This window comes from Motacilla alba, chromosome 6 (assembly GCF_015832195.1).
Source record: "Motacilla alba alba isolate MOTALB_02 chromosome 6, Motacilla_alba_V1.0_pri, whole genome shotgun sequence".
NCBI lineage: Eukaryota > Metazoa > Chordata > Aves > Passeriformes > Motacillidae > Motacilla > Motacilla alba.
In genome coordinates, this window is record NC_052021.1 from 17,810,104 (window position 1) to 17,823,834 (window position 13,731).

The 13,731-nt window shown below is 41.6% G+C and overlaps 1 protein-coding gene across 1 annotated transcript in view; it reads right to left on the reverse strand.

The window, feature by feature from the left end:
* ANTXRL (ANTXR like) overlaps positions 1 to 13,731 on the reverse strand; it is a 55,959-nt gene that overhangs the window by 26,049 nt on the left and 16,179 nt on the right. Inside the window, exons 6-12 of the mRNA XM_038140856.1 lie at positions 13,144 to 13,223; positions 12,951 to 13,019; positions 12,672 to 12,752; positions 12,509 to 12,569; positions 6,629 to 6,727; positions 4,290 to 4,359; positions 3,133 to 3,211 (exon numbers count right to left, since the gene is read on the reverse strand). Of these exons, the coding sequence (XP_037996784.1) occupies positions 3,133 to 3,211; positions 4,290 to 4,359; positions 6,629 to 6,727; positions 12,509 to 12,569; positions 12,672 to 12,752; positions 12,951 to 13,019; positions 13,144 to 13,223 (539 nt within the window). The remainder of the gene's footprint in view (positions 1 to 3,132; positions 3,212 to 4,289; positions 4,360 to 6,628; positions 6,728 to 12,508; positions 12,570 to 12,671; positions 12,753 to 12,950; positions 13,020 to 13,143; positions 13,224 to 13,731) is intronic.

Sequence of the window (13,731 nt, forward strand, 5' to 3'; positions counted from 1 at the left end):
TCAAGTTTTAACACTTGAAATTAACTTTTCAGAGGAACAGAGAATTGCAGCTCTGATTTTTCTGTGTAAATCTTGATGATCTTTTGCACCTGGAGCATTTAATGTTAGTGCATTCAGAAGAGATATTAATTCTCTGTTGCTCTGATGACTATAGGAATCAGGTTTTCATATGCTGCTTACTTCCTGCAGAACATACAGAGCACATGGCTTTTGGGAAGTAAACATTTGTTTCACATGGGCAGTGGCATGCTGAGACATGCCCTATCCTTGGACTGTACTGGGTCCTGGAATGATATTAACTTTAGCTCTGATGTTAAAGCCATTTTTAAAATAATTTTTAATATACACTGGAAAAAGAAACCTCTTCAATGGTAGACTTCCAAAATTGGAGAAGAGGTTCAATTGACCAGCAACAGAGATATCAGGGAACAGGAAAAACTTCACAGGAAACTAGAGGAAAGCCTGGGGCTAGGAAGATGTGAAAAGAGCTTGAAGAAAGGTCTGTCAATCAGGCTGAGGAAAGAGGAACTGGCTAGAGAGGAAGCTGTAAGAGATTTTCAAAGGATAGGTGGAAGGAGAAAGGGAAAGAAGGCAAATTCTAAAAGTGATTTCTATATGATAAAGTCTATGAGATTCACCTTATTAGATCTGAAACTTGCTGAATTTCCATGATACCAGAAACTGATGCTTAGCCCCTTCTTACAACAGGGATTTCCTTCACTGTTCTAAGTGCATTTCTTTTCCCCTCAGGCAATGAAAAGGCAGAGGGTGGAAAGCACCAGCTGGTAAGAGCTTTGCAAAGTCTGGGTGAGATCCTGGATGACCGACTTAGGCTGTACCTAGCTCTCTCTCAGGCCAATTCCTAGAGCTGTCAGGACTGACACCTTCAATATGGGACTAACAGAAATACAGCTCCTACCCCATGCTTTTAAACAGGTAACCCAGTATCCCATATCTGAGTCACAGAATTGCCATCCCTACACTGCTCTGTGGCTTTTTGTTAGCAATGCAACAAACCCACCTGTTTTAGGATATGCTGTTTGGCTCACCTCCATTTGGCCAGGGAGCAGCTGGATTGCTCCAAAATGTGCCAGACTCCCTGCTCAAACAAGTCCTGTTAGAGGACACAGTACCCAGTTGCAGTCCAGTGCTAAGCCCCCCTCTCTGTCCCTCCCACGGCCCCATGTACAACTAATGCATCTGGAAAGCAGATACTTGAAGAGAAATGAATTCTCAGTAAAGTCAGTTTGCTGAAAAGGGTGAGTAAAAATCACGCATAACTCTATGAAATATTGCTGCACTCCTTCAAAACAAATCCAAGCACAGAAGCAATGCAGTACCACTGCTACTATTACTCCAAACACACATTACCTCCTTGTTTTGTAGCCTTTGTTTCCAGGCATCGCTTTTCCCGTGCTAACTGCACATATAAATTGCTGAGACATTTGCCAGCAGTAGCTCAGGAGCTGCTGGCAGCAAGAAGCTAAAGAGTCTTCTTTTAATGATTTTAATGATACAAAGCTCCATAGTGAAGCTGGACTTTGAAAAGAAAATAGCAGACTTCATGCAGCTGAACAGAAATAAGCACGAGGATCACACGGAGGCTTTTGGATTATAGTGAAGATACTTACTGTACAGAAAAGACAGAAGGACCAGCTGGGGAGGAGAGCTGAGCAGGCCAGCTGACTGCCACCCACAGAAAAGGAAACAGGAGGGGAAAGGAAATGGAGGGAGTCTCTAAAACGAGAAGAGTGAAATGCATGAAATTAAGACAAAGTTGGAAACTGAACTGCCAACCTCCCTGCTTATGGGACAGAACAGGAGCGAGACAGTATTTTTCTATCAGCTGCAAATCAGGCTTCCTGCCTCCTTCACATTCAATCTGCAAGAGGCTGGTCAAAACATGTCAGATTGACATGACTGGAGATTGGATTCCTCTTTTTATCCTAAGGCTACCAAAAGAAAAAGCTTCCTCCATCCATGCTCTGGCCTTTAGGAACCCTGGTTAGGGTTGACACTTCAGTCTTAATCAGAAATAGATTACAAATGGGTAGCTAAATGCATCAGTTAACACTCATGTTTCACTGCAGAGTTGAAAGGTATCTGAGGTAAAAGAGTGGAATTAAATGTGAAAATATCAGTCCTCAGTATGGAAAATTTGGAAGAAAGTTTTAGCAAAATAGAAATAATCCCATAAAGAAACAAACACATCTTTGTTGTATTATGTCTCTAAAACCCAGACTGTTCCAGCATTCTGGTGTGATATTTCCCACCCTCATTGCTGCAAAAATCAGAAAATTAGATGTACAAGTTCCAGCCACCTCTATCTGCATTCCTGCCCTCCTGTTCTCCAGCTGTCAAAATGGCCAACAATGATTACAAACCAATATGACAGCATTTGGCATAGGCTATAAAAGTCCTTTTGACACTAATAATAACGATACAAACTGCTATCAGGTACTTCAGCCAACTTGGTTTAGAATGCAAGCGCAAGGTCACATATTTAATTACTGTACTTGCTCACACCAGCTGTGGGCACTGCCTGTTTTTACCCTAAGGCAAGGAAGACAACTCTTTATCTATTAGTCAGTTTCCTAGTTATGTTTCTTTGATTCTAAAAATCAAATTTTGATAAAGGATCACTTCCAGCTGTTTGCCCCTGACGCTCTACCTGGTCTTTTTGACCACATGATGCAGGACAGACATCACTGTCCAGTCTCTCTGTGGCCTTTCCAGATACAAGTCCTAACAGTTGTGCCTTTTAACCCCAGATTCCATCAGGGACTCCAAGGCTCAACAGAGTGTTGCTCCCTGATGCTCCTTCAGTTGTTTTCTCAGGTCTCCTTCTGTTAAGATCCTAGTTTTGAGGATCTCTCTCCTGGGGTAGGAATGGGCAGGGTGCCTCTTATTCTAATTTTTTACTCAGAAAATCTATTCTGATCTATCCACCATCAATAACAATTGACCTTAAGTAGCCCTGGTTATTTTCCCAAGAGCTGCTGGGATCAGTCAGCAGCGGTGACGCAGAAGCTGCAGAGAGGTCAGGCTCACTCAAGGAGCCTTGCCTGAAGAACAACCATTTCTTTCCAAGGTCTCATGGTTCCTCTGTCAAGCTCCATTGGAGTTACTTACACAATGTGTGCTGGTGATGCTGACAGAGCTGGAGATGAACGTTAGCCCGTTGTTCATGCTGACTTGTAGGAAAACCACCCTAGAGCACAAACCAGATATGTTTATTTTTAGTGTCATCTTTACACCCATTGTTACCTTTATTCTGTCTCTGTTTTAACCACTGGTTTATGAGCATGCAAGGATAGTGGGTGCTGTTGAGTCAGGGCATTTTCACGGCCTTAGGCACTTACCTGTACTTGCCTCCCTGCTTACCCAGGAGTCAACCTTTCTGTGTTACCTTAGTTGAGCTGGGACATATGCTTTTTATTAAAAAACCCCATCCCACCTGGGGCAAAGGGCACCAGAACAGTGAGTCATAACGGAATGCCTCAGACAATAGCAATACTACTGTACATAGCACAAGAAACTTTAAGACTTTTTTATTTATTTAAAGAAACTCTTCTGTGAATGAATCAGAATGTGTTCTTTTGTATCCAAGGAAATCCAGAACACCTGCACTGAGATCAAAAAGGGTCAAAACACTGAAATGCCAGTGAAATCTTCCCTAGCCATTCTCCAATATCAGAGAAAGGGCCCAGGGGAGGAAAAAAATTTAAAGTAATAATAAAAAAAAAAAAAAGACAAAACCCCACCAAATTAATTTCCTTCACCTACAAATACAAAAAGCAAGGGAGGCATTCACCCATAGCGCCAGTACAGTATTTAAGCACCCACAAGATCACCTAGGGAAAAGGGTGTGCCATGTCTCCCAGAAGTCTACAGGATTAAAAAGGCTGAAAAATATCAACACTAGACACAGCAGAGCAAAATACAGGAAGCAACTGATACAATAACAACAAAGGAATTCAAATCAAGCATCTTCTTTCCATCAAAATTAAAGGTCTGTCTTGAATTTAATTACCTTTTGGTCTGAAACAACAGGATATAGGAAGAGAGGAGGAATCACCATTCTGTGATTGTATGACATTGGGCCATGGTTCCAGAAGAACTTTGGTTAAACTGTGCTGAAGACCCAACATTAAATAGAGCTATGCTGGCTCATATAGGAAAGGATTTGGCACAAAGGAGATGGCTGCAATATGACACACACACACAAATTCATGACATCTTCACCCAAAATTCCACCCTCTCGACACATGCTGGAATGCAATACTCACTGTCCAGCGTCTTCTATCACTGGAGCAGGGCAAAGTAAGTATGTATCATGAACAAAAGTTGGCTTTTCATCTGAAAGGAAATTAATATAACTCTCAGGGATGAAAAAAACAACTTTTTTCAAGCAGGCCACCCCTTTGGGAAGTGCTGACACCTACGACAGCCACAGATGAACTCAATATATTGGCAAGTACCCATACTCCCCAGTGGTGCTGATTACAAATCCAAGTACTAGAATAACCATTCATGTTGATGCCAATATGATGCCATCAGGCTAGAGATACTACAGCTAAGAATTGGACATTTATCTCTGTTCCTGACAGCAGTGATCAGCCATTTGGAATTCAGCTTTGAGCAGTATTCATCACGTCTACCTGAAAATTACGTGCAACCTCTACTCATACTAAATAGTCCAACCCCTAAAGTTACTCAAAAGTTTAGGGCTCAGTTTTTGTCTACCTATGTTCAAATACACACAGAAGAGAATCCAAGGCTGCACTGTATGAGCCCAAGAAAAAGGAATGAGAGGGATGGGGTGGAGCTGAAATGGAAAAATACTGGGGGGGAAAAAACCAAACCCAAGAAATGATTGGTCATTTACAGGAAACAGGCAGAGAGGGGCCACGACTGATGTTATCATGAGGATCTGCTCTGCACTAGCTGCTTCTCCTGGACCCAACCTCCTCTCTGTGGCAGCATCATCTGTAAACTGCCCACGTTTATAAGGGTTTGGTGCAGGCAGGGTCAAACAAACACACACCTCTTCCCACCTCCTTGCATTCCACTGCTCCACGATTCAGCAGTGTTAATCCTGCCACTTTCAAAAGTCACATCCAGAAAGCCTAGTCCTGTGAATACAGACAGGAGGCCCAGCAGTAATCCTGCCCTGCCACTCCACCAAAAGTGTGTAAGCTGAGTACAAGAGCAGACACACCATTCCAGTGACCATAGCTTAGCTCTGAGTGTCCAGCAAACAACTGTGCTGCCAGCCTGGAGAAAGAGTGTTCTACAAGAGTCAAACCCAAGGGAATAAAGGGCTGATAAAGGTTGCCATCTTATTTATACTTTTCAGGCTTGTTTACTCTTTATGTAGGAAAAAAATTAACTCAAGCAACAACTGATGTAAGAGTTGTTCCTTCATGCTTCACCCCCTTCAAGCACATCTGAAGACAGAACTCATTTCCCTTCCATGCAGAGATAAGGGCATGGAAATCAGTGAGATGTTTTAGGGAGGGAAAAAAAGGCATCACAGATCAGCATTTCATCACAACATCTGCTGCAGACTTAACCCAAGGAAAACAGCATGGATTTGGAATGGAATTAGAGTAGTTTTCCTGTGCACTTCCAAGCCCAGGTGAGCACTCACTGTGTGAAGCCCAGTCAAGGTGCTAATGATTGGGGTCAGGGAAGAAAAAGCAAAAAGTCTGTCTAACTGATAAACCACAAAAACCAAATCCTGGTTAAAGCATATCTGTAAGTGGAATAAAAGCAAGACCACCAGAGCTGTTTGACTGCAGCATCAGCATAGACAACTGGGATGGGAGATGAAGGAGCAATTCATGTATTCCTTCTTGTAAGTTAATTCACTGCTTGGGAAGGCACCAGTCTGGCCACAACAGCATATGAAAGCCTCTACTGTGCTCAGGCCACAAGGGCAGCATATATGAAATAGGAGCAGAGCTCCTCTCCCCGCACCATATTTCACTCTGCCCGACACACATGGCTTCTCAGGAATGAGAGAGGACTGCTGAGAAACTGGACACTCCATCTTTTTTGGCCATTCAGTCCTTTGCCTGGCTGATGAGACAGCAAACCAAAGATCCTGTTCAGCACAGTAATGACAGGGGGTTTCCATGTTACACAGCCACTGTGATGGGACCAGCAACTGGTGTCACAGAGGAGCAGAGCATGCCTGGGAGGCCTGGCTTTATGGCAGTTATCTCCTAAACTGGTGACTAAAAACTCTGAAACGCCACCAGGGGATCAAGATAGCAATATTTCTTTTTAGTGCTGAGAGATAAGGGAATAGGAAGCAATTTTATGTTTCCATCTTAAAACTGGATTTCCAGTCCTCTCTTGCTGCATGCAGCACCCACGTACATCACTACAACAGTGCTAAGGGTCACTGTACAGCAGCATGTCCTGAGTAAGTGCTCACTACACAATGCCCACAGGTCACTGCATTGCACAAGGATGAATTTCAAACTTCTTTTAAGTGCACACCTCTACCCCAGCTCCCTCTCACATCTGCTGCAAGGACTCCCCTTAACATGGATGAGAACTGGCCTGTGAGGTGACACAGCCCCAGGGGTCACTGCAATCCTCCAGCCTGCAAACTTACTGATAGTAAGGCTGTCATTGAGCTTGAAGCTGCAGAGCACCTGGTCGATATTTCTTGCATGATAAAAGCCGTTGCCTCTTACCACAACTTGAAAGGATTCTGTAAGCAAAAATATAGAATATTTATGATTCATTTATGAGAAATAACTCAAATACAGCTTTTCTGTTCAGAGTGACCCAAATTAAAACGTGACAGTTGCTCTTTTCTGCCCTGTGCCTGAAATAAAACATCCACGCAGACCCTCCCTCTATTCAGCAGCAATGTCCAAGAGTGCTACAGGGACCTTAGTGCTTCAGAGTCTTCCCTTTGTCTCAAGTCAGCTCCCACAAGTGTAAAACACAACTGCAATGCCTTAAAGGTGCCACAGTAAAACTAAGTATGACTTGACTGATGTCATCTCATGGTTCCTCCATGGCTTTTGGGATAGACACCTTTGCTAACCACCTGTACCAGTCCTTCCTCCTAATCTTCATGGCACATGGCACCAGGCTTTCAGCAGCTCTGTTCAGGAAGATGCTGACAGACAGAACTCCCCTCCTAAACCTCCTGTGACTCAAAGCTCTAACAGCACAACAGTCTGCTGTTCTTCCCTCCCTTTTACTATGCACAGGTGAAGCCCAACACAGTAGAAGTCCCCTTTCTGCTAGGGTGAGCCTGAATTGCCAAACTAGGCACAAGATGCACCAGAAAGGGACATGGCAAGGGAAACTTCCCTCTTGACACAAAAAGCCACAGTGACCACAGAGATAAGATCTTTAATGCAGTCAGGTGGAGAGACAGTTACAATTTTGTTTTGTCCCCAGCACACTTTTGAAACTCCCTTTGACACTGCACACCAGCTGACAGCCGAGATTGCTGGCACACAACAAGGGAAAGCACTGAAGTTGCTCTTTCACGCATGAATTTCCTACTTTAAACAAATCCTCCACCGGGCTCTCACACCAGCCTCTGAGCAGCATTTGAGATCAGCCCAATATAAGGGGTATAACAGAACAACACAGGAATATTTAATCTTCAAGCTTAACGTTGAAAAATTATGAAAAAATTACATAGTACTTCATTGGTAGTGAGTAAAACCATGTACAGGTCTACATGCATCATCATTTATACTTTGATGAACATAACTAAAAAGGAGAACAAAAAAATGTTGGTAGGATTGAGGAGAGCTGTACATGATTTTTAGTGATATAAGATTTGGCTTTTAGCAATATTCCATAGAAGGCACTCCCATGTCATTTGTATGCTTTCGAGGAAGGATTCATTATTGGATCACACTACAAGAGGCGCAAAGGTGGCTGAAATACATTCAGCCTCATCTGCCTGCACCTCTTTATCAAGCTACTGCAAGGCAAGCTAACACAAAGACATGGAATGTTTTACTTTTCTGTACAAACAGCTTGTTTTTGTCAAAAACACTCATTCATTGCCATTACCACTGTATTGAGATCTAAAGCAGGTGAATTGGACTGGGGCATTCACAAATTACAGTCATACACTGGAAGACAAAAGTCACAAGGTAAATGGGAATCAAAGAGGGTATTTTGGGAGGAGAAAAAGAAAGTATCTACCTGAGTGCATTTTGAAATGAAACATGTGCTTAGGTACTTTGCCAAAGAAAAATGATAACATTTGAGATCTCAATGAGCACACCAAGAGCCAAATACACAAATCCAGCATCAATATTTGGCCTCTTTTTATTGGGAAGAGTTTTACATCCTGGTTCTCACTGGGGGTAATGAGCATTTCTTTAAACAAATGAAAATGTACTGTAGGGCAGATTCATCTGCTTCTTACTCCAATAAGAATCATGAGTTACTCTTAGTCAGATTTGTGCCTTGAGCCATTCCACATCTCACCCAGCTGCTATACTGAGAATTATGAACATCCCTTTTTTTGCCAGCAGAGCTGAGAGTCATGACCAGTCCTGAGGGCAACTGGGCCTCTGCCCACCTGCCAGGACTACCTCTGTGGGACCACACACTGGCAGACTTGCTTGTAACCAACCCACTTCACAGGGGCTTGAACACCCAGCCAAGATGATAATTTTTTCCCATCTCAATTCTATAATTTCAAAGAAGCTTGCTGAAACAAAATTGAGCTTAAATTTTTCTTCCACATCTCATGAATTAATGGCCTTAAAGGGCAGCAATCACAAAAGCTTAACTGGTGGTTGTTTCAGGGGCTTTAAAAAGATGCCGCAAGTAAGAAAATTTCAACACAAGACATCCAAGGTAAAAGCTACATCTAGAAGTTTAGTCTTGTCAGGACAATTTATCTCTCCTGCCGCTCTTTTCACTGTGACTGCCACTCTGCACAGTCAGGTGTGAACAAGTGATTGGGTAGTAACCTGTCCACCAACACAAGCTGAAAATATACCAGGGAGTTGTAAACAGCTGGTCCTGGGTTTGCTGCTGCTGTTCAGCAGCCTGCCCCCTCGGTTGCTCGGCAGCATTAACGTGTTCTGGGTGATGCTCTGTTGAAATGGCTAATTCCATTTAATTTTGCGCCCTGGTTCTGGCTGCGTCCTTTTCTTCCTTAGTTACTGTCAGATCATGGATTGCAGCTTTTGACAAGACAGCGAAGGGAAAAAGGTCAGCACTGAAACAACCGGGCGGTGCTGGCAGCGAGATGGTAGGTTGGAGCTGGTGTGCGCTGGCTGGGCTGTCGGCTCCGCTTCTCTGCCTCTGATGAGAAGCTGACTGCTTGCATCCACACCTGGTACTTGATGTGGCCACTAGGATGCCACATCCAACAAAACCTTTCAATCACATCTGCGTACCATAAGCATAATCAAAGCAATGATGCTGTCAAACGGGATACGAGGCACCTCTGATTCTGCACTGATAGCCTGTTTACAGGCTGCATGTCTTGGTCACTTTGAATCAGAGGCAACAGGAAGGACCCAACTACACTGCTCCACATTGGGGACAGTGAATTTGCAGGGTCAAAAAGCATTAAACATCAGATAGCTGTCACCATATGACGAGATCAATCTGTAACTGGATTTGCCAGATAGCTTCATCACAGAAAGCCAGAATCCCAACTGGAACTGTCATTGTTCCATTAGCATTTCACTGAACCTCTAGCAAGTCAAAAATGAAGCCAAGATCACCAGCAATCACCAACACAGTAAGTAACTATGAGAACACTTACAAGGAGTAGCTCAGACCCTGCTTTAAGCCCTGATCATAACTTGTTTTCACTGAGTCACACAAAACCCTCACAGCAAATCATAAAAATTTTTAGCAGAGCTAAATAAAGGCTAAACCAACTATCACCTCCTCACTCAGATAAGTTTCATATAAAAAGCCTGGACAGACACACATTTCAAGGCTGTAAATAGACAAGCATCTTTGCTTGAGAATGTGATAATATATTGCACTCTCTCCAAAGGTCCATTATTCTTCAATCATAATTTTAAAATGAAAAATTATATTATGTATTTAAACAAATAAACACTCCTAAGCTAAATGAGGAGGAATAGTGAATTTCTAGAAAAGGTTCTGTTCTAATTTTCAGCCAGTGGGTACATACACCATGGAAGTGTATATATATGTTGATGCAGGTTTCAGTGGCTATAGATCTTGACACAATACATTATCAGTAATTACCTAAATTTAAAATGCATAAAAATTCTGACATTAATGCAAAAAAAAAATAGTGAAGTAAAGTCCAAATGAAGCACATTAAAAAAATAAACCACATTATACACAGAGTAGCACTATAACTGTTCGGTGAACTGAACTCAAGATCTGGATTCACACTACCAGGAAAAAGTTGTTTATTCCCAGGATATTCCTTCCAGGAGACAGTGGTGCACACAGCTATACAGATGAATCTCCAGCTATGCTGAAGTAAGTGGGATAATAAAGGATAATAAATCTAAGCACAAATGTAAATATTTGTAGCCTCCTGCTGTAAAACCTCTTGCAGGAGGTAAGTTCAGCTGTGGCTTGTGGGATAATGATAAATTCTATTGCAGGCCTGATTTTTAGTGCTCAAGGCTTTAATACTTTAAATACCACGGTATACAAACAGTGTACATCATGTGGAGCTGCAGCTTTGGCTTCCTCCTTTTCAAGCTCTCTGCTGCTACAAATAAACCTTCAAGCACGTGGAGACTGGGCAGCCAAGCTTCAACATGTGCCAGCCCTTGCTTGGTCAACAGGGACAGAGCAAACCTCAGAATTCACATGAAAGAAGTGCCGAAACCTTGCAGAATCAGCAGCACTACCCAGAAACTGATTCTCCCCAATTTATATTGGTCTTGTTTGAAAGCCACAAAGACAATGAAAAATGCTACAGATCCAAGTAAGGTAACAATATTGAGTTTTTTTTTTTTTTTTTAACCTCATAAAAATGGGGCAAACTATTTTTTAAGTGTACTACTGGAACTTTAATCACATTTGTCAAACTTTTTACCTAGCAAGCTTAGCAAAAAATGAAGTGATTTGAACACATTATCATTTGGAAAAAAAAAAATCTTTTTTTTGCTGAAATATATTACTTTTGTGGAAATAAATTTTTTCTTGAGAATTTATTTTCTCAAATATGCTACAAAACTATTTTCAATGTTCCATTTGAAAAATATTGTTTCCAGTTCAACTTTCCCTTATTCTTACCATTGTCCCAAACAGTTTAAAGAATACTAAAATCCCTCCTATTGGAATAATCACATTTTTATGTAGCTAAAGCCCTTTTTGTTGAACAGGATGGCTTGTAATAAGTTTTACACAACAAATTGTCAGGAATACAATAACTCAGCAAAAATATTAAAGTATTATTATGAAATAAAAAGCTTTAAATGTCAAAGCTTTAAAACTGTTTTCTACTAAACTCCACAATATTTTTCAAAGTAAAATCATTGCTTTGAATTTTCTACAGATGAGATTTTACATCTAGTCCACAATAATATGCTTAGGAATAATTCAAGAGACACAACAATGTTTCATGTTAAGTTGAAATATTCAGAGTAAGATCATATTGTGATTGACATGTGGAAATGAAGAGTGAACGATTTTTCTTCTGGGATACTAAATTTTTCCTGAGTTTCATATTTTATCTGTTTTCAAGGTCAGCTTTCATGCATCATTGCCATTTTTTATGTGCTCCTTTTTACAGTGTATAAGGAAATGAACACAAGACACTAACACTAGATCTAAATAACCATGCTGAAAAACTGTACCTTCCAGCAAACTTATGGTGTCACTCTTACTCTGCTGCAATAGCCTCTAAAGTAGAAAAAACTCAACAAGAGAATTGCTAACATAAACCAGAACAAATCCAAGTTAAATATACAAGACATGAAAGGCATGAAATTATCAACAACTCCTCTGGGTATCCTTCATGTTTACCATAAAGAATAATGGTTCTTTCAAATAAGTAAAGCATTAGCATTTTGGAAAACATAAGAGGTATCTTGGCCTATGCAGTAAATTATATTTGGTTCAATAAACCTTAAATTTCTGTATACGTTTTGCAAAGTCTTGTTCTAACTGCTGACAAGTCCCAGCAGATGCCAAGAATGCAATCTTTCCAGAAATTTGCAAGATATTGCTTTTAGGCCCTGAAACACCTCTGTCAATCTGGCTTTACTTTTCTTGTCTCTCCCTCTCTGATTTTTTAAAACATGGCATCCTCAATTGCTCAGTTTTGTTGCCTCTGTCAGCTCTCCAAGCTAGTTCTCAGCCACAGTAGCTACATGTTTATTGTCAGAATGCTTTCCTCAAGGTGAGAAGGAACGTGTAGGGCTTTAGCCATGGCCTGAGAGGATGCCCTAACACATCCACAGGCTTCAGCTCCAGTACCACATTAGGTAGTTACTGACATTTCATCAGTGTCATTCATTTGCCTTAACACACTGCTCTTGTGGAAACTTACCTCCTGCACAAACACTGGATGGTTCAGCTGCCAGGATCTCAATGCAAGACTTCTTCAGAATCTGAAAGATTTAGATAAGGGCATTTTTGGTAACCATTTTAATCTATGCTTTATTAATGCAGGGAAGGGCGCACTTTACTGTGTTTTAGAACATCCAACTTACTGAATCAATGGTTCCTCTTAGGGCATAAAAGCCTCCTTTAACTGGAAAAACATGATCGATGCTGTCAGCAATCGTTGACAGCTGCAAAGAAAGACAATCATAAATCATGAGGAAAACAAAATTACAGTGAACAAAACTGGGCCCTTTCATACTTGCTAACAGACATCACAGTGACACGAAATGATTTATGCCCCAAGTGATTAAATAAATGCCTTCCTCTGATGCTGTTCCTTGTGCAATAGTATAACAGAAAAACACAAGAGAAAACAAGCAAGTTACCTGAGTTTCATTGAAATCTTTCACTCCAACACAATAAACAATAGCTCCAAAGCTTCTGGCTCTGTTGGCCTAAAAACCCAAGAAGTGCCATTAAGTGCAAGCCGTATAATCACTGCAGTCAGCAGTAAATGTGTACAGGTATTGGAGTTTTAGATGACATAAATTAGTTTGGATGAAGTTAGAACTGACTTACTTCTTGTTCTGCATAATAAAACTGAGCGTCTTGCAACTCGCCATCCGTCAGGGCAATGATCACACTGGCGGTCCGAACTCCTGCATGGAGGACAGTCAACAACAGATTGCACACACATGGCACAAGATTCAGCAATGGAAAAAACGACTGGAGTGAGGCAATCCTTTTTACTGACAAATAAATACAAACCCCTCAGGCCAGACTCTCAGCCTGGTCTGTATGGACTTGGTGAGGCACCAGCTGAAGGCCAGATGCAAGGCCCGCAACGAGCCAAAACCTGAGCACCAAAACCTGAGCACCACAAGCATCACTGCAGGGGGAGTGCTGCTCTGACAATGTCCACACACTAGCTTTTCTGTTCTGAATAAAACAGAGCAGCTACCAAGATTACAGACACGTGGAGAACTGACAAAATGGGTTCGCAGAGAAGGAGAAGTTTTCCTCTCTTCTCTTGACAAACTTGTCTCTACATAAACATTGCCCAGAGACTGTGGTACTTCTGCAAAAGGATCTTTCCTGCCATTCTACCTTTCCCTCCAGCAGGCTCTGAAAGAGCAACCCCACTGAACATAGCATGAAATGGGCTTC